A 26864-nucleotide genomic window follows, 5' to 3' on the forward strand; every position below is an offset into this window, starting at 1 on the left:
GAAGAGACACTAAATTATTAACTCAACTAACGTATTTGGTTCACATCTCACCAAAACAATCGTCTTTTCCCAGCTGCTTCCGGGCAAAGGTAGCTTCGAAACCCAAAGCTGTACCAGCTCAAGGAACCTACAGATTAGACTGATCCCTTACAAGCAACTGCATGGAATAACTCATCTGTGGTTAAGTAAGTACAGAGTGGATAAATGTAGAAGGTAAAACTTAGCCAAAAATAATGAAAATCAAAACTAATAAACTTCAAGATTCACTTTAATGAATTTTCTTTAAAATATAATTTAAAAATAATTAATTTTCAGAAAAGAGAAAAATACTGTCTTCCACTCCAGTTCTATAAACAGGGGTTAATTACACTTATTAAGGATAACAGTTTTGCAATACTTCAATGAAGACATGAGACTGTATTCATTCTAAGAAAAGGATTTTTTTTCTTTTTCTTTTTTGCCACTGGTTGCCATTTCTTGCATATGCTAAGGAAAGACTTTTGGCTAACTATTTTTTCCAAAGTTTCCCACACTTTGTGTTGTCATGGATTCTTCTTCTGTATAAACAGACTAAAATATAATTAATCCCTTCTGTAAATTTAAATCAACATCCAAGTGAGTATGCACGCACTTTCTATCACATTTCGCTTACCAAAGTTCATTTATTTATTTGTTACTGAGACATATTCAACATTGTTTCCAAGGTCTCTGACTTCTTATTATTTATATTGGGTCTATTTATAGGATTTTTTCTTTAGAAGATGCCCTGATTCTCCCCTCTGTCTGAAGTGTGTCTCTGTTGCCTTTTACTGGGAGAAGCTTTTTACTGCAGACTCCCAAAACAGACGTTGCATCACTAGCGTTACTCCACAGTCTATGAGATTGGCTGATAAAAATAGTAACACATATAACCTTTCATTCTTTGGTCACCTTTATTTGGGCATCTCCATCCAAGGCCAGGAACCTCAAACACAACTTATGATCATTATTTATTGCAAGTAATGTTCCTAATAAATGGCTGGGACTAACATACTACTTGGCCAAGCATTAATATCCTCATCTGACTGTGAGTGGGCAGCCAGCAAGGCAAAGACGTGCCAGCCCTTGTCGTTCCTTGGGCTTTGCTGAGCTGCCATCTTCCTCCTCTCTGTTTTTATACCTTCCCAGATCATGGTTTCTCTCTCAAGTATGGGATGATTTTGTATTTCTCACTTGAACTTAGTTCTATTACCAGCCTCAGTTCCATATTTATACTTTCCTCTCTTTTCCATCACATGAGCGAGCAGCCCATGTTACCTACCACGGATGGTGACTGCTATTACTCAGCATGACCTTTCCTTGGTAAAAACTCGGCCAAGGCCCATGGGGGCCAGTTTCACATGTGTACCCTCATTCTCAGCACTCAGGGGCCCACTGCCCAGCATTGTTTGCAACCAGACAGCAGGAGTCTTTCCACCTGAAAGCTGATATTAGTGAGGCTCAGCAGGTGCAGTTTGTAAGGGTCATGGCAAAAAAAGGGCTTTCCCTGCAGCTGGGAAAGATGGCTGCAGAGTCAAGCAGGTCTGCAGGGAGCTGTGGGGAAGGCAACCCCAGCAAGCCATCCCCTGGCCATGCCTTGGTTTGCTGCTTGCTGTGCGTTGGGCCCAAATGCAGTGACAGACGGGTGCCAGGGAGGCACCAAGAACAAGCAGCTCCTCTTCCCTCTCTGGTCCTCTGCTCTCCCTTTCCTCGACCCCTCTTTCCCATGTGTGCCTCTTTTGATGAGCTTTTTCGCTTTTTCTTTTGTTCCTCTCCCTGGTTGGTCCCACGCGATGTCTTTCTTCCCTTTCTCCCCCCACCCAGCTCCCTCCCTTCTGTCTTCTCACCCCAATATTATTCCCTACCCCTCGCTCCGCTGCCCTGACATGACAATCACTCTCCCTTGAGTCATCCTCGCTTCCCCCCGACGTCCCCTAGCCCTCTGACGTCTTCCCCCTTCCTCCCCCCAGCTCTGACGGACACAGTCCTCTCACCCCCCCCCCCCCAACCCTCCTCCTTTATAAAGGGATTTTCCTCTTTTTAACCCAAGAACACCCCCCTCCCCTCTTTCGCAGCCTCGGCGCTCGCACCGCCGCGGGGGGAAGAGGACGATCCCGCCGGCGCTCCCTTTCCACCTGTGGGAACAGGCAGCGGGACCCGCGGCCATGGGCGGCCGCCGCCGCTCCTAGCGCCCGTGCGTCCCCCCGGGGCCGCGGGCGCGGCGGGAGCCCAGGTCGGGGGCGGCCGGGGGGCGGCCGGGGGGCGGCGGCGCTCCCCGACGGCGCCGGGCGGGCGGCGGCCCCCGGCGCGCCGGCGGGAGAGCCGCCGCCGCGGGCGCGCGCGGGTCGCGGAGCCCCGCGGAGCCGCCGCGGCCGGGGCAGCCGGGCGCCGCCGGTGCGCGCGGTTGGCCGCGGGCGAGCGCTCCGCGCGGCGCGGGGAGGGCGCTGCGAGAGGGGCTCGGCGCGGGGCGCTCCGCGGTCGCCTCGCCGGGGAGTTTTCACCCACTGGGCTTCACGTACCTTAAAACCTCCGGCGTGCGGCAGCTTTGAAGCTTTCCGTCTTGCTTCGAAACTGATCACAAAAACAGATTAATTCTTCCGGTGCTGGAAAGTTAAATCTCTTACTAGAAAGAAAGTGCAGGAGACGGTAGAAGGGGGAAGAGACTCGCCCTTCCAACACAAAGACTCAGAAATGTGCTTTACTCCTGTAGTTACTACTTACCTGTAGTCTTCCTGTTCCTTAATATAGTTTTGTAGCTTGTCTTTTAACTAGAGACTTTGTAAAAACCTGAATGGCTGAGATCTTCTATCCTGGGTAACAAACTGTTCATTGACAGAAGAGTTTCCAAATGGTGGGGACTTGATGGGACTAAAAAAATTCTGTGTTTTGTAATTGATTTATAATTAGTGCATTTTTTTCCTCGTAAGTGCATGGCTTTTAGCCACAGCATTCACTTTCCATTGTTGGTTGTAATTGTTGTTAGAACTTGGTTGAAGAATTGTTGGTTAGAAGTCCATAGGCATTTTAGTTAGTATGTAAACTTAATTTCAGTTACTTCTGAAACACTCACGTCAGAATTTCACCAGAATAATCTCTGCAGTAATCATCTGCATTTTCTTTATATGCTTAGTTGAAAAAGCATCTGACTAGGTTTGTTAAAAGGAGACATATCATTGCATTCTTTCCAGAGGTCTTAATGAAATAGTGATTAAAGAAACAGTCGGGACTTCAACATGCCTTTTCATGTGGAGGGGCTGGTGGCCATAGTTGTATTCTACCTTGCTATCCTGGCAGTTGGGATATGGGCTGCTTGGAAAACCAAGAATACTGGCAGCGAAGGAGATCGCAGCGAAGCTATTATAGTCGGTGGAAGAGACATTGGCTTGCTAGTTGGAGGATTTACAATGACTGGTATGTAAAAATCTCCTTTTTTTATTTTTTCTTTTTCCTTTCTACACAATACATATCTTGTCAGTTTTCCCTCTGAATGAAAGCTAAGCGTAATCTATATTTTGAATAATGTAAAATGGAGGAAAAATATATACTTTTGGCAGGTCGATGCTAACACTGCTTAATGAAAAGCCAAATGTAACATTATGTGAAAACATCAAATACTTTAAAAATATGGAGAAAAAGTGTATTCTGTTTCTTTTCCACTGCTTTCATATTCACCTGTAAATCAGATACGTTCGGGACAGAAATGGTTTATATAGATTACTTAGAAATCTAATTTTAAAATAATTGTTATAGTTGTTACAACCATCCAAAATGGTGAGTTATTTTTTATATGGAAAAAAGATGGGGGGGGGTGATAGCAATTCAGAACAAGTTTTTAAAAGAAAACTGGCATAAATCCAAGCATGTAATTTCATTAACTTCAACAAACTTTCTGTGGATTCTTTTAGCTTCTTTTGCAGAAGTTTGACAAAATAATGCTTACAATGAATAGAAGTATCAGTAGGAAAAGCCTGAGTGAAGAAAGAGTTCATCATTAATTTTATAAACAGTGCAGCCTGACTCACAGAGACACCCTGCAGTGGTAGATGGCTTTTTGGCCAGTTGAACCAGACAGCTTCCCAGGGTAAACAAGGGGGCCACAAATATGACCCGAAATTTCAAGTTGTGTATGTTCCTGTATGTCACTGGATTAAAACCACATTATAAGAAGAGTGAAATGGCCCTGCATTTTTGTTTAAGCAAATAAATTTTGTGTAAGCATGCTTCATTTCTTTGCTATTCTAAATACTATTTGGACAAAGCCCCTACAACTCTCAAATTGGATTAATCGGGTTATATTTATGCTTTGTTGTTTTGCTGTGTTCTGGTTTCACAATTATCTAATAAGGAAGAGACACATAAAAACTTGCCCCAAAATTCTGTATTCCTTAATCAAGAGAAATTCACATTCACTTAGAGGCATTTTGCCAATTCAAAGACTGAAGATTAGGATATGGAATAAAGGATGTTTGTCAAAATCAGTTAAGTTTGAATCCAAGCTGACATTCCACTTCCAGCACTTTGCTGTAATGTATTGTATCATACACTGGCTACTGAAGCAGTCAGATGTGGCTAGATTTTACTGAAGACAAGAGCTAGTTTGACTGATTTCTGATGGATGAAATATTTTCAAGAGCACCAAAGCCAGAATATTTTGTAGAGACATTGCTTCCACAAGACTGTAATTGTTAGGTAGGTGGGTGGAGTGGAGAAGAAGCAAGACATTCCCTGTGTAAGTGGTTATGACTAACAGCCTTGTCCGCTGAAGACAAGGCTTTTAGCCTCCTTAATCCTGTTTTATAGGAACATATATAAGTATACACATATATATACTTTTATATGTATAGTAACAACTGAGGCAGAAGGGAGAATTGAACTGGGGTTTCCTATATTGCAGGCATTTTCTATAACCAATGCAATTCACACCTACACACACTCATCCTATTTCATGCAGCCTCTAGAGATGGTGGAGTAAACCATCTCTGCGGTAGATACCAGATAGATCCTAAAACTTTGGTTCAGCTAAAATAATCACAGACTTTATAGTATCAGGATTTACATGCTTTCTCACCTCCGTGCTTCATGAAATCAACAACTAAAGCTAATTGAGACAGTGAGTGAACAATTTCAGTGGACCCACACCTGGGACACGGTTAGGTGTATGCGTTGGTCCACACTATCAGGGGTCGGTTTGACTCTTGTCTCGGTTAAGGTGATTGGGATACTCAGTTTGTAAAGCCATAGCAAAAAAACTGTGAGTGTTGGCTGATCACAATCAGCCATAGTTTTTACTAAACAGTCACATTGACCAAGGGTTTATTTGCTGCTTTTAACGTTAAAGGTCTGGATTTTGTATCTCACAACCATGCCTCCAGAGCTATGTGGCTGTTCCAACATAGTCTCTCTGTTTACCGTTTTAACTGTCTAAATGTAAATTAACAATCAAAGCCTACCTGGTAAAACGGAATATAAACTAGAAAGTTTTAAAGGTCTCAAGAGAGTATATTGTATGTATGTATTTGAAGTACTTTCAGTTATGAGATAGGGCCTAATTCTGTCTCACTTGTCCAAGATGGACACTACCATGTTTCTTATGTATCATCTGAAAACGGCAGCGGTTTCTAGGGCTACTTGGGTAAGCATAACTGAACTCTGTCTATAAATTTAAAATCAAATTCAAAGCATCATGACTTCATAGGAATGGAGTCAAAATGTTTGAGTAAATATAGTTGATTTTCCAAGTGGTATCTAAAAGCCTTAAAGCAAGTACATTCCCTGTGAATAATGCCTGCAGACGTATTTGGATGTTTAAGAAACAGCTGTGTCAACTAGCTACTGAACTGCCTGCGCACAATGCCTATTGAGGGCTGAGCGTATCAGCAGTTATCGAAATAGAATGAGAAGCCTGAATTGTGGATGGATTACAGTAGCTCATATTAAAATTAACTAAAGCAGTACCACAGTATGTATGCTTTAATTTAGGTGGACATAGTTAAAATAGTGGATTAACTGTTAGCATTCCTTAATTTGTGGAGTGAAATTCCTAAATGGAATCTATGACCAGCTTGAGGCTATCCTGGTTTCTGTGATTGAGATCAAACCCTAAATTAAATATTGGAGATGGTATAATCAATATGATGACAAATACAACCAAAACAGTAATGATCTTTTACATCATTTTCATTTTAGTTGGATGGAACTATATATCCGTCCACAAGGAAGAAGAATCAGTATCTATATTCTACTTTCTGTAATCACTAGGCCAGGAATTTCATTTTACAGAACTTGATGAGTTGATTCAATAATTTAAGTGATCAGTCAAGGGATTATTTTACAAGGAAGTACCCAAATAATTGATCTGCTGTTATATATTGGTGGACTCTGAAGAGTTTCTGTGTTCCTCATCTGAATTAAGAACAAAATTCAACTCCATACCCTCAGTAGTTTTCTGATCAATAACATCTTTTAGAGTGTGTTTTAAGTGGAAGTAAGTATTTTCTGCATTTTGGGGGCCCTTCAGAAGGCAGGCAGAGAGAGGATTAGAACAGATTACCGCGTGAGTGTTTCTACAGATTATTAAATTTTGCATTCCTTTTGTCCGATTAAAAAAAAAAAAAACACCAAAAAAGATATTACACTAACTTTAAATTGTGGCTTAGCAAACTAAGGATCAGAAAATTAATATCTAAAGATGAAAACCCATTCTATCATATCCCATTATTTTCTTTCTAATGTATTTATTGATGTGAATGTACATACTGACTACCCATTTCCTCTCCTCTTCTATATCCCTCCCCCCCCCCCAAAAAAAAAAAAAAAAAAAAAAAAAGCTACACAGCTCCTTCCTAAGGCTTTGGGGTCATTGGCATGTTCCAGAACAGTTTTGTGTATGACAAATTGATAAGCATTTATTATTTATCCCCCAATACAGAAATCAAGTAATCAAAAATGAAAATGAAACTTAGATCTTCCATGCCACCCTACTAACCAGTACTTCTAAAGCCATGATGCAAGATAGCATCAGGTTAAAAAAAAAAAAAAAAAAAAAAACTCTGAACTACTAAGTAGTCGAGATGTATCACGGGTAAGTGGAAGAGAGTGGTCAGTTAGAGTTCCATTAAAGTTATTTAGAAATTTTAAATAAATTTGCATTCTCCTCCATTTGATTGTCTTAAACACACAGACACGTTTTCTGCTTACACTGGCTGCTTGGAAAAATCTGAGGAATGTTTAAGATAAATAAATCTCATTCAATTTTGAGTTTTTACATGGAAAGCTTGAGTTGTTCATATATGTGAAAGCAAAGGCTTCTGAGACAAATCAAAATAGTATCACAAAAATATAGTACTTGTATTGATCTACCCTTGTTCAAATATAGACTCAGTTATGAATTCATAAAAATTACTCATTATACATTAGAGAAAATCAATAACTATTTGCAATGAATCTGCAAACTGAAAAGATAAACTTAAGTAATTTGTTACGAACGATTTTTGCATGTCTAGTCACAATATATTTCTGTATTTGAGAATGTCTTTCAGACATATTGTAGTTCTCAAATTCTGAAATGAGGAAACTCATTTGAGTCAAAGAATCAATTTATTAAGGGCCTGAGCCTGGTATGTTAAAAATATTGTTGATTTTTAATGAGATTAAATCTGAACTGTTACAGATAGCACAGTTCATTTCTGGAATCTGTCTTCAGGGTGCACAAAAACAGATGTGTTAAAGTTGAGAATTTAAGCACCAATACAAGACCACTGCAGCACTATATAGAAAGGTAGCATTTAAAGAACTTGGAATTTGCTAAATCTGCTTAATGTAGCCACAATTTAAATAAGATCTTAAAAATAGTTTTTTTTTCATGAAGGTCTTAATATAAGATGCATTCATTGTATTCATTACACTGTTGTCTGATCCAAATGTTTTGAATTTTCCAGACAGGGATGACTCTATCATTGCATATTTATTGTTCTTCAGATCCCCCCTTACATCTCTCCTTTGACTGCCACAAGGACGATGATAATGGTAGCGAGCCGATCTGCTTCGTTCCTTGTAAACAGAAAGCGTGGCACTCAGCCCCCACATCTTCACTGACTGTGCAGAGGCTTGGATGCCTTAGTCGTTGTCTGAGTCCATGTGGTTTCTCTTGTCATATGCTTAGGCTATAAATTTTTTGAAGTAAGGATTATCTTTTATAGAAGGATGCCCTGCCTGGGACTCATACAGTAACATATATGATAAAAAAAATAGTAATGTTGCAAGTGATGACAATTTCATTCCAGAATGTGAGAGATTTTCCTTCTTTGTGTGCCTTAAAGATTTTTCCACCTCTTCTTTTTCAGCCACTTGGGTTGGAGGAGGTTACATCAATGGGACAGCAGAAGCTGTGTATGTCCCAGGCTACGGTCTGGCTTGGGCTCAGGCACCTATCGGATATTCCCTTAGTCTGATCGTAGGTAAGCAAGCAAGAAAAGCTCATAGCCTTTCATTTTAAAAAAATTCTGATGACAAGACCATCATTTGAAATGCCACAACCAGGGTATGATAAAAGACTATTAAATAAACTGTATTCCTTCTGCCGGTAGGCTGGGCTCTGGAAAAGAAAAACAATGAATGAATAAATCACTAGAAACTGTTCGATATCTTAAGTTCTCCAAATGCCTTGACAATGCCAATCTGATCATTACAACCTCACTAGTGAACTACAGAGACCACAATAAGAAAGTTTTGGGTTTTTTTTTTTTTTTTTTTTTTTGTAATGTATGCTCAATTCTATATAGTCAGGTTTAAGTGCTCTGTGACCTGGAACATTATAATATCAGTATACTTCAAAATCTCAGGCCTCAAGAGTGGCATATATTTTTGTATGTTAGGGAAGTGCTTATCACTTACACATCTCCATAGACAGACCAATTAATTTGCCTAATTTTATGCTGGAAATCTGTAACAGAACTAGTCTATTGCCATAAAATTGGACTTGCCTTCCTCCTAAATGCAATATGAAGCTCCAAATCATATGTCAAAATGCAGATACTTAATCTTGCTGTGTGCGGGGTCAGTGTCTAAAATACGAACAGCATGGCAATTTTCAATGCCATGCATCTATTCCCAGAAATGTAGTCTCAGAACTTCCTTATTTTCCCTAAAAGTAATAATAATACAAGAATTCTCACCATGTCTCAAACACATGGTGCAGCTCTTAGCGAAACTATTGTGCTGTGAGTCATCATGAATATCCCAAAGTTATCAACTGCATCCTCTCAGTTTGTGAACAGATCATGTCCCTACGGCAAGTGTTTATGCAACCACTTAAAAAGAACGTGTTTGTAAAAAGCATTCTACATTTTTCATCTTTCATTAATATGATTGATGTGTTAGTCTTTCTAATGATACTTGATTTCTCAGTCTATTTTGAGTTATTTCCTCCCTCTTATACAGCCCCTTTGTTTCCCGTTCCAGGTCTTCCTGCCTCTTTTATTTCTTTCTGTACAACTTGGTTTCCCTCATGACTCTTTTCCCCCTCCTGGAAATGCTTTCCTTCTCCCTATCCCCTTTTATCCGCTTTCTTCCCAGGCAGTAACCGTCCACATCATGGATATTATTCTCTGGCTTGTGCGTGCCAGCTCCGGTTCCACTAGTAGTTGCCATCCCTGAGAGTAGCTCTATTTCATGTGAGGAAAACAGTAATGGTAGATGCCTGCCTGGAGATCCGTTGATGTCATTGCGAGGTCTTGAGGGTCGTGATCCACTGATGTCATTAAGAGGTCATTAGGATCATAGCCGCAAGCATCTTCCTGCCTCTTAGCCCTTGTGTAACTAGGACAGATTAATAATAGCCCCCAAGGGGGTGTGTTAGTCTCTCCCCTCATCTCCAGCTGCTTTTAAAGAAATCCAGACTTTTTCACTGAAATGGTAAGGGTAGGTAACTGCAGAAAAGAGGTATGTCTGTAGTTTTGTGACCATATAGTTCTCTGTAGAGCACAGTGAGGAAAGGATTTATGTAGACATGACCTGTGCATGCAGACAAGGAGAAGGGGTTGTTTATCCTAAAAAAAAAAAAAAAAAAAAAAAACAAAACTAAGTCAAACTTAAAAATAAATGGCTAGAAATATTGTTGCTTTAGACTGGAAGGATTTAAGATTGGTTTAATCTGCCTTTTCGTTCAGTGGTCCACGGTATACAACTTTCCCTAGTTTTTCATGCAGTTTAGTTTTAAAGGTTGAAATAGCTTCTGTTTCCTTAGATAAATGATTTAACTGTCTAATAGTTTATACTACCAGTGCTTTTTATTTTTCTCTTTCAATTGTCTTCTGTGATGATGTAACAAGAAGAGTAGGAACAGGATTTGTGAACAATGCAGGAATAGCAGAAGAATTGCTGGAGAGTTTCTGTATCCAATCAAGCTTTCTAACGACAGAGTAACATAAGGGGTTTAAATGCTTTTTGATTGGTAAAACAGTATCTTCTCTTCAGGGAACTTTATAAAATGGAAAAGTAGGAGTGATATGAGGCAAGACAGAGAAATTTGGAAAGTGTTCTGTACAGTGAATATATCACATATGTTGTGACAAAGCACCTAATGAAGGGTCTGCAAACATTACACAGTTGATTTTATTAGGAGCTGTTTGGTTTCCTAGTTTTATTAGTGTTGGATATATATTACACTTCAGTAGTTTTATTGTAATAGAAGTCTACTTTGTTATAGCCCTGCACAGATCTGAACCACATACTTCAACAGAACTGCTATTTCAGGTTTCCTGAGATATATCCTTTCTTTTTCTTCCATACCAGAAGAAATCTGAGGAATCTGAGGATTTTTGCACATTTATGTACATACCCAGCCCATATGCCAGCCAGTCAGAGTAGAATTGTGATACATCAGACTTCCTGAACATGCACAGAAATAAGTCTATGACGAATGTTCAGGGAGCCTGACACCTGCAGAATCAAGAAGGCATCTGACCAACTAGCAGGTTTAGTAGGGTTGATTTAAGCATACATAATAAATCTGAAATGTCCTGAAAGAATAGTGTGCAGTATGTCATGTGTGAACTCGTATTTCTGAACCAGGAATCCCAGACAGTTTTATCTTTAGAGCAAAAACTAAAAGTCAGACCCATCATCATGCTGATTTCAGTACTAAGTTAGATAAAAAGCTATTCCCATAGGCTGATCCAAAATTTGACAAAACCTTGACATAATAGCAGGTTGAGTAAACTGACCCAGACAAAATAAACCAAACTCATTTTTTCATTGTCAGACCATAGACATTAATGGTATGGGCAGGCGTATGTAATTATCTAGATAGACATAAGGTAAGAGTTCTTAGAGGGTATTTTAATTGTACTTACTTTTGAAAAACAGTAACACAGATATTTTTCTACCTTTAACTAACTGACAGTCAGTGTTTTACTCCTTCATGGCAATGCACTTCTCCACTGCAGTTGATCTCTTATGCTACTTTTCTTTGTAGGTGGTCTGTTTTTCGCAAAACCCATGCGATCCAAAGGCTATGTAACAATGCTAGACCCTTTTCAGCAGCTTTATGGAAAAAGAATGGGAGGGCTACTCTTCATTCCAGCTTTAATGGGAGAAATGTTTTGGGCTGCTGCCATCTTCTCTGCCTTAGGTAAGGAATCATCAGTATAAATATTAACTTATCACAGGTGGAAAGGATTAAGAAAACCAGAAATGCATAAAAATCATGACTTCACATGCTAATAATCTTAGCCAAATGATGCAGAGCATGGTGGGTCTCTCAGACCCATGGTACTCTATAGTCAGAACGTTGCTCATCTTGGTTGTGCAAAGACACATAAGGTATCTGTTCATTTTCAGTTACCCAGAAGGAGTCCCTTTTCAAAGCAGCATGAAAAGATTTAACAACAAGTTTTCTTTAATTGTAAGGGTGACATGAGTGACTGCAAGTGTCTCTTTTATGTCAGAGCTGACCCAGCTTCTCTTTTCCTACATACAGATCACAGCAGTTGGTATTTAGTTCTTTTAGAGAGGGGATAGTCATGTAGCATTATTGTCAATGCGTCTAAATGAAGTAAACCTTTGCATATAGGAGATCGAGATAGACAGAATTTTCTATCGCACAAATTATAGAAGTAAACCAGATGCTGATCAATAAATTCAAGTATTATTAAATTGTAAATGCTTTTCTACTTGAGAAAAATGTAGAAAATACTTAGGATTCAAGACAGGATGCAGAGAATTAGTGGAACTGTGATTCAATAGAAAATCACCCAACTACTTATCCAGTCCTGAAAAAGCAGTTTCCAGGGTTTTTAATTATATTTCAGGCCTAAATTTCACTACCCCTTCAAGAACTGAGAAAGCCCTTGGCTTGAAGCACAAGCAGTTGACTTTTACCAGCTAATCATACTTACAGTGCGCATGTATGAGGTAATGCTTTCTAACACAAGCTATTTTAAACAGAAAATAAACTTTGAAGGTACTCTCCAACTGTGTTCTGATGAACTGCAAAGCAATGGGGAGCTTGTTTATCATAATTTCATCACAAAACCCTTAAAGGTCTAAGAACAAACTACATGCTGAGGTGATAGGAGTTGAATAGCTTGAAGAACTCCCTGAGTGTTTGGAATATACTTTCTTCCTGATTGAGGACCAGCTGATCTGTGATATTTCAAAGCAAGTGGTGTGAATGCCTTTCTAGCAGGGTTTATATTAAAAGCCAATAGTTAAAAAGAATGAAGGTGACTAGGAGTCTCTGTTTTAACTGTTATGTGAATAGACCTAATTATATTATACCTGCTAATCTGCACACCTGTCCTCACCAATGAAGATTTAATTCCAGTATTCTTCACCAGCTTGTTTATCATCTTCAAGATTCTTTGCTTGCAGGGTTGTAGAAAGGAAAAATAAGGCTTCCCACATTGCAACAGAGGTCCAAGACTGTAACCTTTGAACACATGAACCTTGAAGGTTCACTGTACAACAAAATGCCACCTGGCAGCTCTCTGCTGCTCTTGCTGGATCTTCTCTGCCTATGTGGTTAGGCCATATCCATAAATGCATTAAGACACTAAAAGTTATTGCAAGATATTTCACTTAAATTGTGCTAATCAGAGAGAGTTGGATGTTTTTAAGCAGGTTTTGTAAAGATTGCAGTCACTTAAAATGGCTAGTTCACCTAAGACAAATGTATATTCATCCTGATATGTGCTGGAAAGGAAACACAGCAACTCAGGAGGTTTCTGGAATACAAAGGTGGTAATTTCCTGACACAGGTGACTGATCAATCAATGAGGGAGGGTGCACTACTGAACCTCTTACTTGCAAATATGGAAGATCTGGTGAAGGTCGGTTTGCAGTGACCATGAGATGGGAGAGTTCAAGATCCTCAGAGGAGGGAGCAGGACAAATTGCAGGACTACAACCCTGGACTTTAAGAGAGTAGATTTTGGCCTCTTTAGGAACCTGCTTGGAAGAACCCCATGGAAAACAGTCCTGATGAGAAGAGAGGTCCAGGAAAACTGGTTAATTTGCAAACATCACTTCCTCCAAGCTCAAGAATGATCTGTCCTAATGAGGAGAAAATCGAGCAAATGCAGCAGAACATCTGCATGGATGAACAAGGACCTCCTGACTAAATTCATACATCAAAGGGAAGCATACAGATGCTGGGCACATGACCTGGGAGAATATGGAGGTACTGTTTAAGTGTGTAAGGATAGAGTTAGGAAAACCAAAGCCTATCTGGAGCTGAATCCAGCAGTAGATGTGAACAACAACAAAGTTTTCTACAGGTTTATCAGCAGCCAAAAGAAGACTAGGGAGATTGTAGTCCTGGTGCTGAATGGGGCAAGTGCTTTGGTGACAAAGTACATGGAAAAGGCCAATATACTCAATGCTTTCTTTGCCTCAATCTTCATTAGTAATAGCAGCCTTCAGAAACCCCAGGCCCTTGAAACCACAGGAGAGGTCTGGAGCAATGAAGACTTACCCTAGGTGGAAGAGCATCAGGTTAGGAAACCTGGACACACACAAGGCCATAGGACCTGATGAGATGCACCCACAAGTGCTGAGGGATCTGTCAGATGTCATTTCAAAGCCACTCTCGATTATCCTTTAAAGGTTCAGGAGATAAAGTTCTTGAGAACTAGAAGAAAGCAGATATCTGTCTTCAAGAAGAATTTTGGACACTGTCTCCCATAACATCCTCCAAGACAAACTAATGAAGTACTGGCTAGATAGCAGACTGTGAGATGGACTGAAAAGTGGCAGAAATGCCAGGCTCCAAGGGTGGTGATCAAGAACACTAAATCTAGGTGGAGGCCAGTCACTAGTGGTACAACCCAGGGAAAAATACTGGGGCCAATACAGTGTAACATCTTCATTAATGACCTGGATGATGGGGCAGATTGCACCCTCAGCAAGTTTGCAGATGATGAAAAATGTAGAGCAGTGGCTGGTACAGCAGAGGGCTGTGCTGCCATTTACAGGGTCCTCACCAGGCTGGAGAAATGGGCCAACAGCAACCTCATGAATTTCAACAAAGGAAAGTGCAAAGTCCTGCACTTAGGGAGGAATAGCCCCCTGCACCAGTACAGGCTGGAGACTGACCTGCTGGAAAGCAGTTTTGCAGAACAGGTCTTGGGAATCCTTTTGTACAAGAGGTGGAACAAGACCCAGCAATGTGCCCTTGTGGCAAAGGAGGTCAGCAGTATCCTAAGCAGAGCACTGCCAGTAGGTGAAGGGAGGTGATCCTCCTCCTCTACTCCGCAGTGGTGAAGCCATATCTGGAGCACTGTGTCCAGTGTTGGCTCTCAGTACAAGAGAAACATAAACATACTGCCCAGTGACAAGAGGCAATGGCTACAACCTGAAATGCAGGATATTCTGTTTAAACCTAAGGAAAAACTTTTTTACTGTAAATATGATCAAACATAGGAACAGGTAGCCCAGAGAGGTTGTGGAGTCATTGTGGTGTCTCTATTCTGGATACCTTCCAAGCCCGACTGAACACAGTCCTGAGCAACCCGTTCTAGCTAACCTTGCTTGGGACAGGCAGGTTCAACTAAATGATCCCCTGAGCTTCCTCCAACCTCTGCAATCCTGTGATTCTGCAACCATATGAGCTATTCTGTGGAGACTAAGTCAACAGTTGAACAATGTGGTTTCTTTTCTATAAATTAATCTGCTTGATCGTGTTTGCAGAAATGCTGCCTTTCTACACTGACAGTGGAGGATGGATTCTCCAATTTCCAAATAAACCACTTTGTCCTGTGTAAACAATTCAAGGGCACTTCAGAGAGGAGAGTGAGCAATTCTCTGTGTACAGCCTGTTGTATCATTCCTTCCTAGCCAAAAGGAGCCAGTTCAGAGATGGGCAAGATATGAAACAGTGTGATGGTATGTTGAAGCAGTAGTCCCTTGGGCCCAGTCAGGCCCAGTCCTCTACTGTAATGGTACACTTGCTCCCATGCAGCTGTAACTCAGCCAGGGAAGTTTCAGTTGTGTATGTGTGGCTTCTTTTCACCAATATACCTGGACCAAAGGGTAGAACATGATAGAGTAGTCATTGCAGAAGTTAAACAGTGTAAGGAAAGACCGGTGAGAGCCTTTCCTCCTCCTTTTGGTAAGAATATGAAAAAATGGCAGAACCTAAACTTAAACAACAGGGGCTTTCTTTTTCCTGCTCCCTTCAAAGGTACAGATGGTTCATGGAGAAGATAAAGAGGGCTATACCTCCCTGCTCTCACCAAATATCATACTGCATAGCAGACCAGCACCTGTATATGCAGATTCTCCCTGAAATGGTTTGCTTCACTGAAATGATACAAAGATGATCCTTGTCGTCAGATGTACCACTAGTGACATGGTGTTTTGTTTTTCCCCTTAGGTGCCACTATAAGTGTGATCGTTGACATTAATATCAATATTTCAGTCATTATTTCTGCCCTGATTGCAACTATGTACACTCTTGTGGGTGGGCTTTATTCTGTGGCCTACACGGATGTAGTCCAGCTCTTCTGCATCTTCCTGGGGCTGGTGAGTTTGGCTTTCTTTTCCCTTCTTCTTTGAGGCATGGGGGATTTTACCCTGAGCATTATGACAAATGCTGAGACCTACTACCTTCAGCTTAGATTTTGAACTGTATCTACACTGAATGGGAGGAGAAGGAATATCCCCACTCAAAGAGCAACAACTTTATAGAGTCTGCATTTACGTCAGTGTGCAGCCAGTACTTTGACTGCGATGCTGACAAGAGGCCTAATTCTTTGGGGGTTTTTTAAATCGGTTTGATAGAGCAAACAGCCTTGTAATTTCCCTGCTGGGTGTAAATCTAACTCAGGATAGGGCTAGAGCTGACTCCATTCCTATCTGTCCCTGAGACTGTGGCACAGAGACAAGACATCAAAGGCACAGAGCAGGAGGAAGACAGTCCAGAAATACTGGCATTGGAACTAGAGGGCTGAAATACTCTCTCGCTTCTCTTTTCTGTAGGTATTCACAGCACTTACCCATGGCAGCTCGGTTATCCTCCTGTTTCAGGTATTCATACCACCTACCATGGCAGCTTGGTTAACCTCCTGTTTTAAATCACTTTCTTCATTTTTCCCTCATTTCCTCCACCAACCATGGACACCATAGTTTGGAGATACTTACCAGATGACCCTGCTCTTTGAATATGGTGGTATGAATATCCTCTCATCATCAGTTAATGATATGCTAGTGAGTGGCCTTTGGGGTTTTTACTCTGTGCTTTAAGATGTTAATGCAAAAGATCTTCTCTGGGGTCGAATCACTGGGGCACAATGAAAGGAGCTGCTGCCTCTGTTTCCAGTGCCAGTAATAGTTGCAGGTGTACAGGGATCTGAGACATGCAGAAATAAAAGGAGTGGCTGAAGGTGAAGAAACTGAATGGCACCTTGGGGAACCAGACTTGTTTCTCTGCTTTCAACAGAGTTCTTGTGCAGCTCTGGGGAAATTGCTTCAGCCAGAGCTTGCACACAGATGGTCACTAATCATGTGTGAGTCCTCACTCTGTGGCTTCCTACAGTCAGGCTTGTTGCTGTATTTCCAGAAATGCTAAGCATTCCCAGTTGTAACTGACTTCATGGGAATGGTGCTAAAGACTCAGAAAAAGCCAAGCTAGGTTCCAGCTGGCCACCTCAAATGAGTAGTTACTCCAGATCTTATTTGCTAATAGCCTTCACATACACAGGGGAGAAAACACTATCCCTTTCCCTAATGTATAGGTTAATATCAGTGAACCGTTCTGTTTCAACAAATGATGTGCATACAGAAATTCCCAAAATAAAAAATAAATACCTATGTGGATAAATCAAAATATAGAAATGCTTTTCCAATGAGGATCACTCATGCATTGCATAAGACCCTAATCCTGTGGGAAGAATAATGTGTGATCATGTAAATAAAGGCAACGTGAACCTGACAGTGAGGGGGGAGGCAAATGAAGGTTGCATAGCAGTCTTTGAAATACTTGGTTTCGTAGCTTTAATAGTTTTCTCTTACTTCAGGTTGGGCTCTTTATGTCATTTCCCATTTAAAATAAAGAATAATTATGTCATGTAGAATAACGTCATTTTTATAACCTCATGGGGTTTCAGCCCATCAGTGGGGCTCAAAGCTTTATATAGCAGTCCTAAATGATCATGCTCTAGGTGGAGTGGTTTTAGATGAGATGGGACACTTCCACAGTAGGTGTCACAGCAGAAGATGTCACAGGCTCAACTATCTTGGCTGCCACTCCAGAGTCTTGAAGCAATTTTTATTCCCTTTGGCAGAGACCCTTGCTGTTCTTGCCTCTTACGTCTGTTCCTCTCCTACTCTTTATCCTCCTTATATTTTTGCTTTTATCGTCATTTATCCTTTTTGTGGCTCCTTATTTCAGCCACATCCTCACATCTCCATAGCTCCTCCAATCCAGCCTGCCTGCCTGCTATCTGCTGTCCAGCTTCCCTGGCTTTATCTTTACCACTCCATGTAGTATCTCTCCTTTCCTCCTCACCTTCCTTTATCCGCATATGCAATTCTCAGCTCCAGTCTGTCTCAGTTTTGCCCAGTGAGTGTCCTCTGACCCTGTACTAAATCTCCCCACTATTTACTGATCTTCTCCTCAGTTGTATTATTTATTCCCAGTTCTAAACTCTTTGTTCACCATGCATAAGTCTGGCTTCAAATTCCATGAGTCTCTGTTCCTCCTGGCTACCTGTTACTTCTACCCCTAAGCCTCAAGTCCATGGTTTCTTTTCCCAGTATATAGTCTCAATTTCTCCTTCGACTCCATCAACCTTGATTTTATTTGCTTTACATTCTAAACAGCAAATTTGCTACTCCATTTGGAAAGGGCTAAAGGAGGAAACTGGGCAAGAGAAGGAGGGAATTTGGGACTACGTCTATATTAGCAAATTAAGCAGTGCAAAGGTTTAATTTGACAAAATTAAAGACAAAAGATCATCCATACTGTTTAATTGTTAACATAGTCCTGGCACTATTTTGGTACATGCCAGTTAGTGCTTTCCCAGATAATTCCCATACTCAGTTCAGGGCCTAGCCAGAGAAGATTCCCAACAAGCGGGGGAGGCAGCCATCCATTTTGGCAGGAAAAGAGAGTCTAGCTGCATAGACATAAGCTATGACATGTCAGTGAGCTGCAGGGCCAGAGTATAGGTCTTGACTTGTTTTATGACTAATGCAGAGATACTCTCTGCGACCACAAAAAACTAGGTTGCTGTCAAAAACCTGAGCAAATTACAGAAGCTCATATTGCATTTGCAGTATAGTCCCTGTTAAAACCTGGGCTGTGACATGGAGGCTGCAGATGGACTCTATAGAAATTGACCTTCCTAAAATTCTCATCTGAGTATGTGCAAACTGCCATTCTTCAGAAGCCTATCACTTGAACAAATTTCAGATTTGAGAGTCATAAGCAAGAAAAAAAATCTGTTTCACATCCTTGTTTCCTGTGAACTTTTCAACAAAAAGAGTGTTAACATCCTTTCATTTTGACAAGATATACTTTTTCCTCAAAATGTCTTGGAGATGGTTGAAGCATTTTGGTGATATTTCCCAGGAAAGCCCAAGCAGATGCTAATCAGGGAAAAATTATGCCCAAGTGTTTAAACTGGCAAAGTTTAATATATAACTGAAAACATAATCCTATTGTATTTGTTAAATAACCTGAATTATAGTCAGTGCTGCCAAACATAGCAATAATTCTTGTATTCTTCACATTATATTGCAATAATTGTGCAACAAAATAGCGGGAAATGTGCAATTTCTCTACTCTTCACTGCTGTTGCCCCCCATACACTTAAATGTGATAATTTGGATTATGGTAGTCTGCATATTTTTTGATACCACTGGAGGCTTAAGAATGCTGTATTTCATACAGCAGAAAACCTTGTTTTTGTTTCAATAAAATCTGTGCAGAATCTGACCTTGGGGAGCTGACAGCTTACTCCACTGTGAAATGAACTGCAAGGTAAAATAGCATCTGTGCTCAAAAAGTTGGTGGTTGAAGGGAACCCACCTTCTGGCAGAAATTTTCTCTGGCAGGGTTTTCTCAGTTGATGTTTTGGTCCAGAGCAAAAAGCAAGAGACTCAGATAGTCCAGAGTGAGGGTGTTCTCTAGATAGAAATTGCTGTAGCTCCTTGGGCTGCTGGAACAAGAGAGATGGGGATCCACTTACAGCACCTCTCTCCTGCTACCATATAGCTTTGTGTTGAATTAAAACCCTTTCCCAAACATTTGGTTGTATTTATGATAGTTGTGCTTGTTTACTGGCAAATCCTGGCATTACTGCACAAGTTTGCTTGTAGATGTTTCTCTACAGTAGAATCCAGGAGAGGGTATAAAGAATACCTGAGGAGTATAGGGAAGATGTAGTGAAGATGTATAAATATGTCTTCTACTGAGAGTATGATTGGTTTCTTTTTCCCAAAGCTTTCAAAAGTTTGGGAAACAGTGATTTATTCTCATACTCGCACTCTCCAGAACCTTACCTTGGAGATGAGAGATAAGCATTACCATTGGCCATTATCGCTGGATTTTAGAGATGTTTCACTGACGTGTAACTTGATTATTCTGCAATTCAACATTGCATTTGATCTGTAGTATACTAGAAGAAAAACAGACCAATGTTAATATTTTAATTTCATGAGTTTAACACACCTTGTTTAGACCTGAATGAAGCATTACTCTTTGGTTACAGTGGATCAGCGTACCTTTTGCTATGTCACATCCTGCAGTGACAGACATCAGACTCACGGCTGTGCACCAGGTGTATCAAGCACCTTGGCTTGGATCTATTAATTCACTTGACATTTACACATGGCTGGACAATTTCCTTTTGTTGGTAAGTGATGGCTCATACAGAGGAATGAAGCGTTTAACTCATACTGTGTTACTGGGACATCTGAAAAAAGTAGAATCTACCTAAATGTTTCCAGCAAGCTGAAAACTTTTACCCTCTTGACTCCTCCTAAATATTTCTGGGCCTATTAATGATTTTAGTGAAACATCAGTAGAATATTGTAGCGCAGCCTCACAAATAATGCAATTTAAATATCATCAGGCAGAAAGAATTGACTTATGCTAAAACTAATTAAAAGTGTGTGGCTAATTAACTGATGTCATTTTTGGCAAAGAAATATATGTGTTGCAGGAGGCAATGCATATGTTTATACAAGTGATTAAATATGCCTTAATTATAGGTGTTGTAGAAAAAGTTTTGCAGAGAGGATGGATGAATTCACACATACACACGCACCAGAATGAACTGAGAGCTTTCGTTATTTAAAATCCATGTACTGCACATGGGACTGGTGGTTATTAAGTGCTTTCCATTAGAAAATCTAACCTCACATGCTAACATTTTCCATTCCCAGTGCCCCTGAGCAATTCTACATTGTTTCTATTATCATATTCTAGTATGGGATTTCTTTCTCTTTTAAAAGTAATTTCAGCCAAAAATCTTCAGAGTTTTGTGGTAATTGAGCTAGGAAAATATACTTTTTCATCCAGCTTAGGTTTTTTAGAACTGCTCAAAGATCCAAAGTATGACATTAGCTCAAATAGCTAAATTCAATAAAATTATAGTTTCATCTCTGCCTATGACCAAATGAATGCTCTGATAATGCCAAATTACGACATATTTTCTTTTCACTCTGCTTGTTTCTTTATAGATCAAGAAATTTACACACATTTAGAAAGCTTTATTAAAGGAATATTATTAAGGTTTCAAAGGAAAATGCTCAAAAATAGCATGTCAAAATCAGAGTTGCTTGTGCAACGTTCATTTGGTCCCTGCATGAGCATGAAACACAGATGAAACACCTGCATACACGCTGTTAGACCTGTATGCCTCCTGCCTCATTCAGCATGTAGATAGAACTGGACAGTACACCTTTAGTGAGAAATGAGTCTACCTACTGTTTTCTTTCCACACTATGTAGTCATAGATCCTTCTTTACTTACTGGAGACTATTGAAATCCTGCTCTGAAGATGGAATTGTTGCCACTTTGTTTTTCAGTCTTCAATAATACTTTTTTTGTGTCATATTTTGTAGATATAATTTTAACTCTCAGCAGGATCTTCTCTGTTATATACTCAACCCAAAAGAAGGGTTGCCACCATAAAAGAGAACTTCAGTTTACACCTTTGTACTTACTTTGTATTGGTATCATACTTGATGGAGAATATGGGAGAATAATTTTTCAGGTTCTCATATTAAGTGTATATAGAACATGTTGCCATGTTTAGATGGCCACATGCATTCATGAAGGAAAATAAAAACTTTGCTTTTAAATCGTGTCAGTGACTAAACTGATTAGGGTGGGGAGTGGATACTGAAGGCCAGATTCTCCAGGTATGAAATAATGGCAATAGTATTTTATGACTTTTTGTAAGGCTTTATCAAATATTTATGCAGCTCAGAGTATTTGGGGATTACAGGGATTAAGCATGTATAGTATTGATGCTAATTGTACAAAAGAATAACCTATCTAAAAGAATGGGATATAACTGAATTTGAGAAATCCTAACATGACTTGTGAGAATGAAAGTTACAGCTATTATTGACTCACTGACGTGCAATAAAGAAATAAAAGAGCAGAAAATGGGGAGAGGAGCATACTCAAGTGATGCTCCTGTGTGCTAACTGTATGATGATAGCAGAGAAACCTACTGCCAGCACGTAGTGACAGACTGCTGCCTGTTGTGTTTGCAGACATTAGGAGGAATCCCATGGCAAGCATATTTTCAGCGAGTTCTTTCTTCATCTTCTGCCACGTATGCTCAAGTTCTGTCATTTTTGGCTGCTTTCGGTTGCCTTGTGATGGCTCTTCCTGCAATACTCATTGGTGCTATTGGAGCATCCACAGGTAAATAATTAAATATAAATATTAAATACATGTGTGAAAAATTCACAAAGCTTATGGCAGATAAAATCTAGCCAGTTAACACCATTAATCAACTCCTGGCTTCTTAAATGGGAGACTACACTGAAAAATAATATTATGAAATGTTTTTCCAAGGCAAATTGTTCCCATTCCAGTTGCTGAGATGAAATTATTTTGCATGTTCAAGGTACTTACAGATCTAGTATTTCTATTACTGTTTGAGTTATATCCTAGTACTATAATTTGGTCATAACAACCATAACTTCAAAAACTGTGTGTGTGTTGTAGTTGTTTCAGGGAAGCCATTTATCAAGGATTTCTCATCTTAACCACAATATCCTTGTCAGCTTCTTTGTCACAGTGAGGGTGATCCTTACCACAATGATCATGTAGCTGAACTGTAGAAGCCAGTTATGTTATATACTAGCAGTGCTTGACATACAGCTCTGAGCTCTAAGTCTGTAATTCAAGAGAGTTGTTAAACACATTCCAAACCAACATGGATCTCAGGCTTGTTTTATTGAGGAAAATGATATTTACAAGTAATGCAAACTTTTAATTTTAAAATTCCTACTGGATAATCACTGGCTGTGGTCAGATTTAGCTTAGAGGTGAGAAATGAAAAGAAAAATGATGATCAGAATTAAATCTTCCTAACAGAAGTCACTGGGAAAATGCCTCTATGAAAGGTCATTTACCAGCTTTAGCAATGATTTGGGTTGGTCACTGAATGTGAGCAAAAATGTGACAATGTGAATAGTTCATTACACGTGAATTCAAGATGTACCATAACTAATGATTCAACATATTGATGTCGATATTGCAGCTTGGAACGAGACTCAGTATGGTCTTCCTGACCCCATGACTAAAAAGGAAGCAGATATGATTTTACCGATTGTGCTTCAATATCTTTGTCCAGTCTATATCTCTTTCTTTGGCCTGGGTGCTGTATCTGCTGCCGTAATGTCTTCAGCCGATTCTTCCATTTTATCAGCAAGTTCTATGTTTGCTCGGAACATTTACCAGCTTTCTTTTCGGCAAAATGTGAGATTACATTTTCATCTTTTTTGCTTTCAGAGAAAATATTAGGTGATACCTTAACTAGATGAATTATAGACCCACAGAACTGTTGAGGTTGGAAGGGACCTGGGGAGATCATCTAGTCCAACCCCCCTGCTCAAGCAGGTCACCTAGAGCATGTTAGACAGGATCGTGTCCAGGCAGGTTTTGAGTATCTCCAGAGAAGGAGACTCCACAACCTTTCTGGGCAACCTGTGAAGCATAAGCTGTCATTGTATACTGAAACATCTCTTCCATGTGCCTGTCTCTGACTAGAAAAAGTATAGCATTTCTTTCCTAACAGTATGTTCAACAAACTGAAAGCCATAAAAATGCTTATGGTTGAGACTGACTATGGGTGAAGAAGATGTGTTGGGGAGACAGCTTTCAAGTGTTTTCATGGCACTGCAGTGTATCCAGACAGTTCCTAATTATTGCTGTCACCATAAGTTTTACTTAAATCCTTAATGAAATAAGACATCTTTCTGAATTATTAATTTATCAGAAATCAGTTGGCACATGAGAAATGCACAGAATGGACTAGTAAGTAGACATTTTTGTCGGGAAGTAGAGAAAAGAGAGATTCTGATAGTGTTTTTCTGTTGATTCATATTGTACTTATTTTTTCAGTTTATTTCTACTGCTCTGTTTTTGGTGTTCTCCTTGCCATGCTATTCTACTTTTCCTTATGCTTAAAGATTAAGGACTTTGGGAATGGCGATCATAACCCTTGATTTTTTTTCCTCTGTGCTTGAGTTAGATATAGAGACAGAGATACTACTTTCTAAATAGTTCAATAGTCATGCAAAATTTTCTTTGATAATATAGTATACAATGTAGACTATGTTCACAAGTTAAGGCATATATATATATATGCATATATGTATATATATAAATATAAACAAACCTGACGCTGCACTCTTTTTGCAGGCCTCAGACAGGGAAATCGTGTGGGTCATGAGAATCACTGTTTTTCTGTTCGGAGCATCAGCAACAGCAATGGCATTACTAGCTTCATCTGTGTATGGCCTGTGGTACCTCAGCTCTGATCTCGTTTATATCATCATATTCCCTCAGCTCCTGTGTGTGTTATTTATTAAAGGAACCAACACTTATGGTGCCATTGCAGGATATTTATTTGGCCTTGTTCTCAGAATAACTGGAGGGGAACCATATCTGTACCTTCAGCCTTTGATCTACTATCCTGGCTGCTATCCAGATGAAAATAATATCTATGTCCAGCGATTCCCGTTTAAAACACTTGCTATGCTTACCTCCTTCTTTACTAACATTATAGTCTCCTACTTAGCAAAATACCTATTTGAAAGTGGGACTTTGCCACCAAAACTGGACTTCCTTGATGCTGTTGTTGCAAGGTACAGTAGAGAACACATGGACAAAGCAACTCTTGTAAAAAGTGACAATATTGTGCTAAATGAACTTGCACCTGTGAATCCACGGCACAGTCTAACTTTGAGCTCAACTTTCACAAATAAGGAAGCCTTCAGTTACGTTGATTCGAGTCCAGAACTGTCCAACACTGAAGATAATTGAAAAGTCTGGTACGCCCAGACAAAGCAGTGCAAAACAGGATAGCCTACAAAGATTAGTAAGAGGTATTTTATCAGAAGAAAAGCAAGAATTGGGAATAATATGCCACTGCACAATTCTTTAAATTGGTTCTAGAAACAGGAGCATCCTATGGAATAAACTGTTTTATGTTATTATCTAACATGTTGGATTAGATCATAGAGTATTTATCAAAAGATACGCTCAGATCCCATTCTTTCCACTCGGAACTATATACTGTATAATTTTTAAAATATTTAAAATTGAAAATATAAGTAACAGAGAAGTGCAACTGTTATTTAGCTAGGATATTATGTGAAGAGATTATAATACACTCACTCTGAAATACTATCAGTCAACATTTTATTGGCATTAAGTGAAAATATATTGTCATGGTTATAAGTGATTTATTACAAAAGAGCTAGTTGCTTGAGCCAAGACATAATTTCCTTGAATTTTTGTCTGTTTTTTTTTCCTTATAATGAATTTCAAAGATTTGTATTAGTATTTTTTTATTTGTATAAGACAGTGAAATGTGCAAATAGTAATAAATTCCTTATAGGAGTTTTGAGTATTTATTAACAAGTTAAAATGAATTCCCCATTTGAAATCACGTTACACTTTATGCAGGACAACCTTAAGTAACGTATGTAATACAGGTGTTCTTTTTTCCTAGTCTTGAGTGGCTATCACCAATGGAGGATAAAAAAAGATCTATATTTTATAGCAATAATGGAAGCTGAAACTCAACTTGTGAAAAATATCAAAACTGTAGGCTTTTACAAACTAATATTGCAATGTTGAGAAAAGAAGTCTTGACTTGTAATCCAAATGAATGTTGAGTGAAGTAGTCTGCTGTCATTCAGCGGTGAGCAAATATTAAAGGGAGTTAAGAAAGCAGCTTACCTCCAAAAACAGTGCCAGCTTGGAGGGGAACTGAAAGTAAAGGCAAATTCACAAGTGTAGCAAATAAAACGGTGGTGTCTTCCACTGAACGCTCTACTCGGTTATCGACAGCCTTCCTCCTGGGCAATCCCGGCGCCCGTGTGCAACGCCAGGAGCAGGCAAGACTTCACTCATAAATGGCAACACTGGCCAGGAGCAGTAAAGCAGGGAGATTAGGCCCCTTCCGACTTCGCCCTGACCAGCAGGGAACACATGAAGCTGTTTCCACGTGAATTGTCCACGGCCTCGATGATTGTGTCTGTCCCCGTTGGTACGTGCCTTCTGCAGTGGGAGATCTAACGGCTAGATTTCTGTACCATTAACAGTTATGCTCCAGTAATTCTTTTTACTCTCTACGCATGACACAGAAATTTTCAACTGAAATCCAGCTATCCTCCTGTTCCTGGTCAGTAATGAAAATTCCTCTGCAATGTTCACAGCACTAGGAGCTATACTGGAGGGTAGGAAGTGCAAGAATAGGTTTTGCTGCTAAAGGAAGAAGCCATCAACTTGTGCATTCAACGTTAACATAAACTTTCACAAGGTTGAATCTTCAGATATGTTTTTGCTCCTTTGTGGAGTTTTAATGGCATATATATATATATATTATATGTAGATAAAATTAATTTTAGAAATGTTAACTTTTTTCTCCATACACTCCATTTCGAAAATAACACTACATCTCAACTCTGAGTATGCACTGTGAACAGCAGTACTACTGTCTACCTTGCTAGCAAATACTAGGTGTGCTCTGGATGGAGGGAATCAAAATTAGGATCTACAGAAGACTCAATATAGCATAGAAATGGCAATTCCTGTGGGGCAAGTGAATGGGTGGCCAGTGAGATTCAGAGCCCTGAGGAGCTCCCGAAAC

The 26864-nt window shown here is 39.7% G+C and overlaps 1 protein-coding gene across 1 annotated transcript; it reads left to right on the forward strand.

Annotated features, from left to right (window-relative positions):
- The first annotated feature begins 2164 nt into the window (after nucleotides 1-2164).
- On the forward strand, nucleotides 2165-25164 carry SLC5A7 (solute carrier family 5 member 7). The gene is made up of 9 exons (XM_062575210.1): nucleotides 2165-2251; nucleotides 3207-3429; nucleotides 8361-8474; nucleotides 11492-11647; nucleotides 15890-16038; nucleotides 20229-20372; nucleotides 22246-22399; nucleotides 23244-23461; nucleotides 24407-25164. The coding sequence occupies exons 2-9, from the start codon at nucleotides 3252-3254 to the stop codon at nucleotides 25028-25030; spliced, it is 1737 nt and encodes a 578-aa protein (XP_062431194.1). The 5' UTR covers nucleotides 2165-2251; nucleotides 3207-3251; the 3' UTR covers nucleotides 25031-25164.
- The last annotated feature ends 1700 nt before the right edge of the window (nucleotides 25165-26864 follow it).

This window comes from Rhea pennata, chromosome 1, assembly GCF_028389875.1.
Source record: "Rhea pennata isolate bPtePen1 chromosome 1, bPtePen1.pri, whole genome shotgun sequence".
NCBI lineage: Eukaryota > Metazoa > Chordata > Aves > Rheiformes > Rheidae > Rhea > Rhea pennata.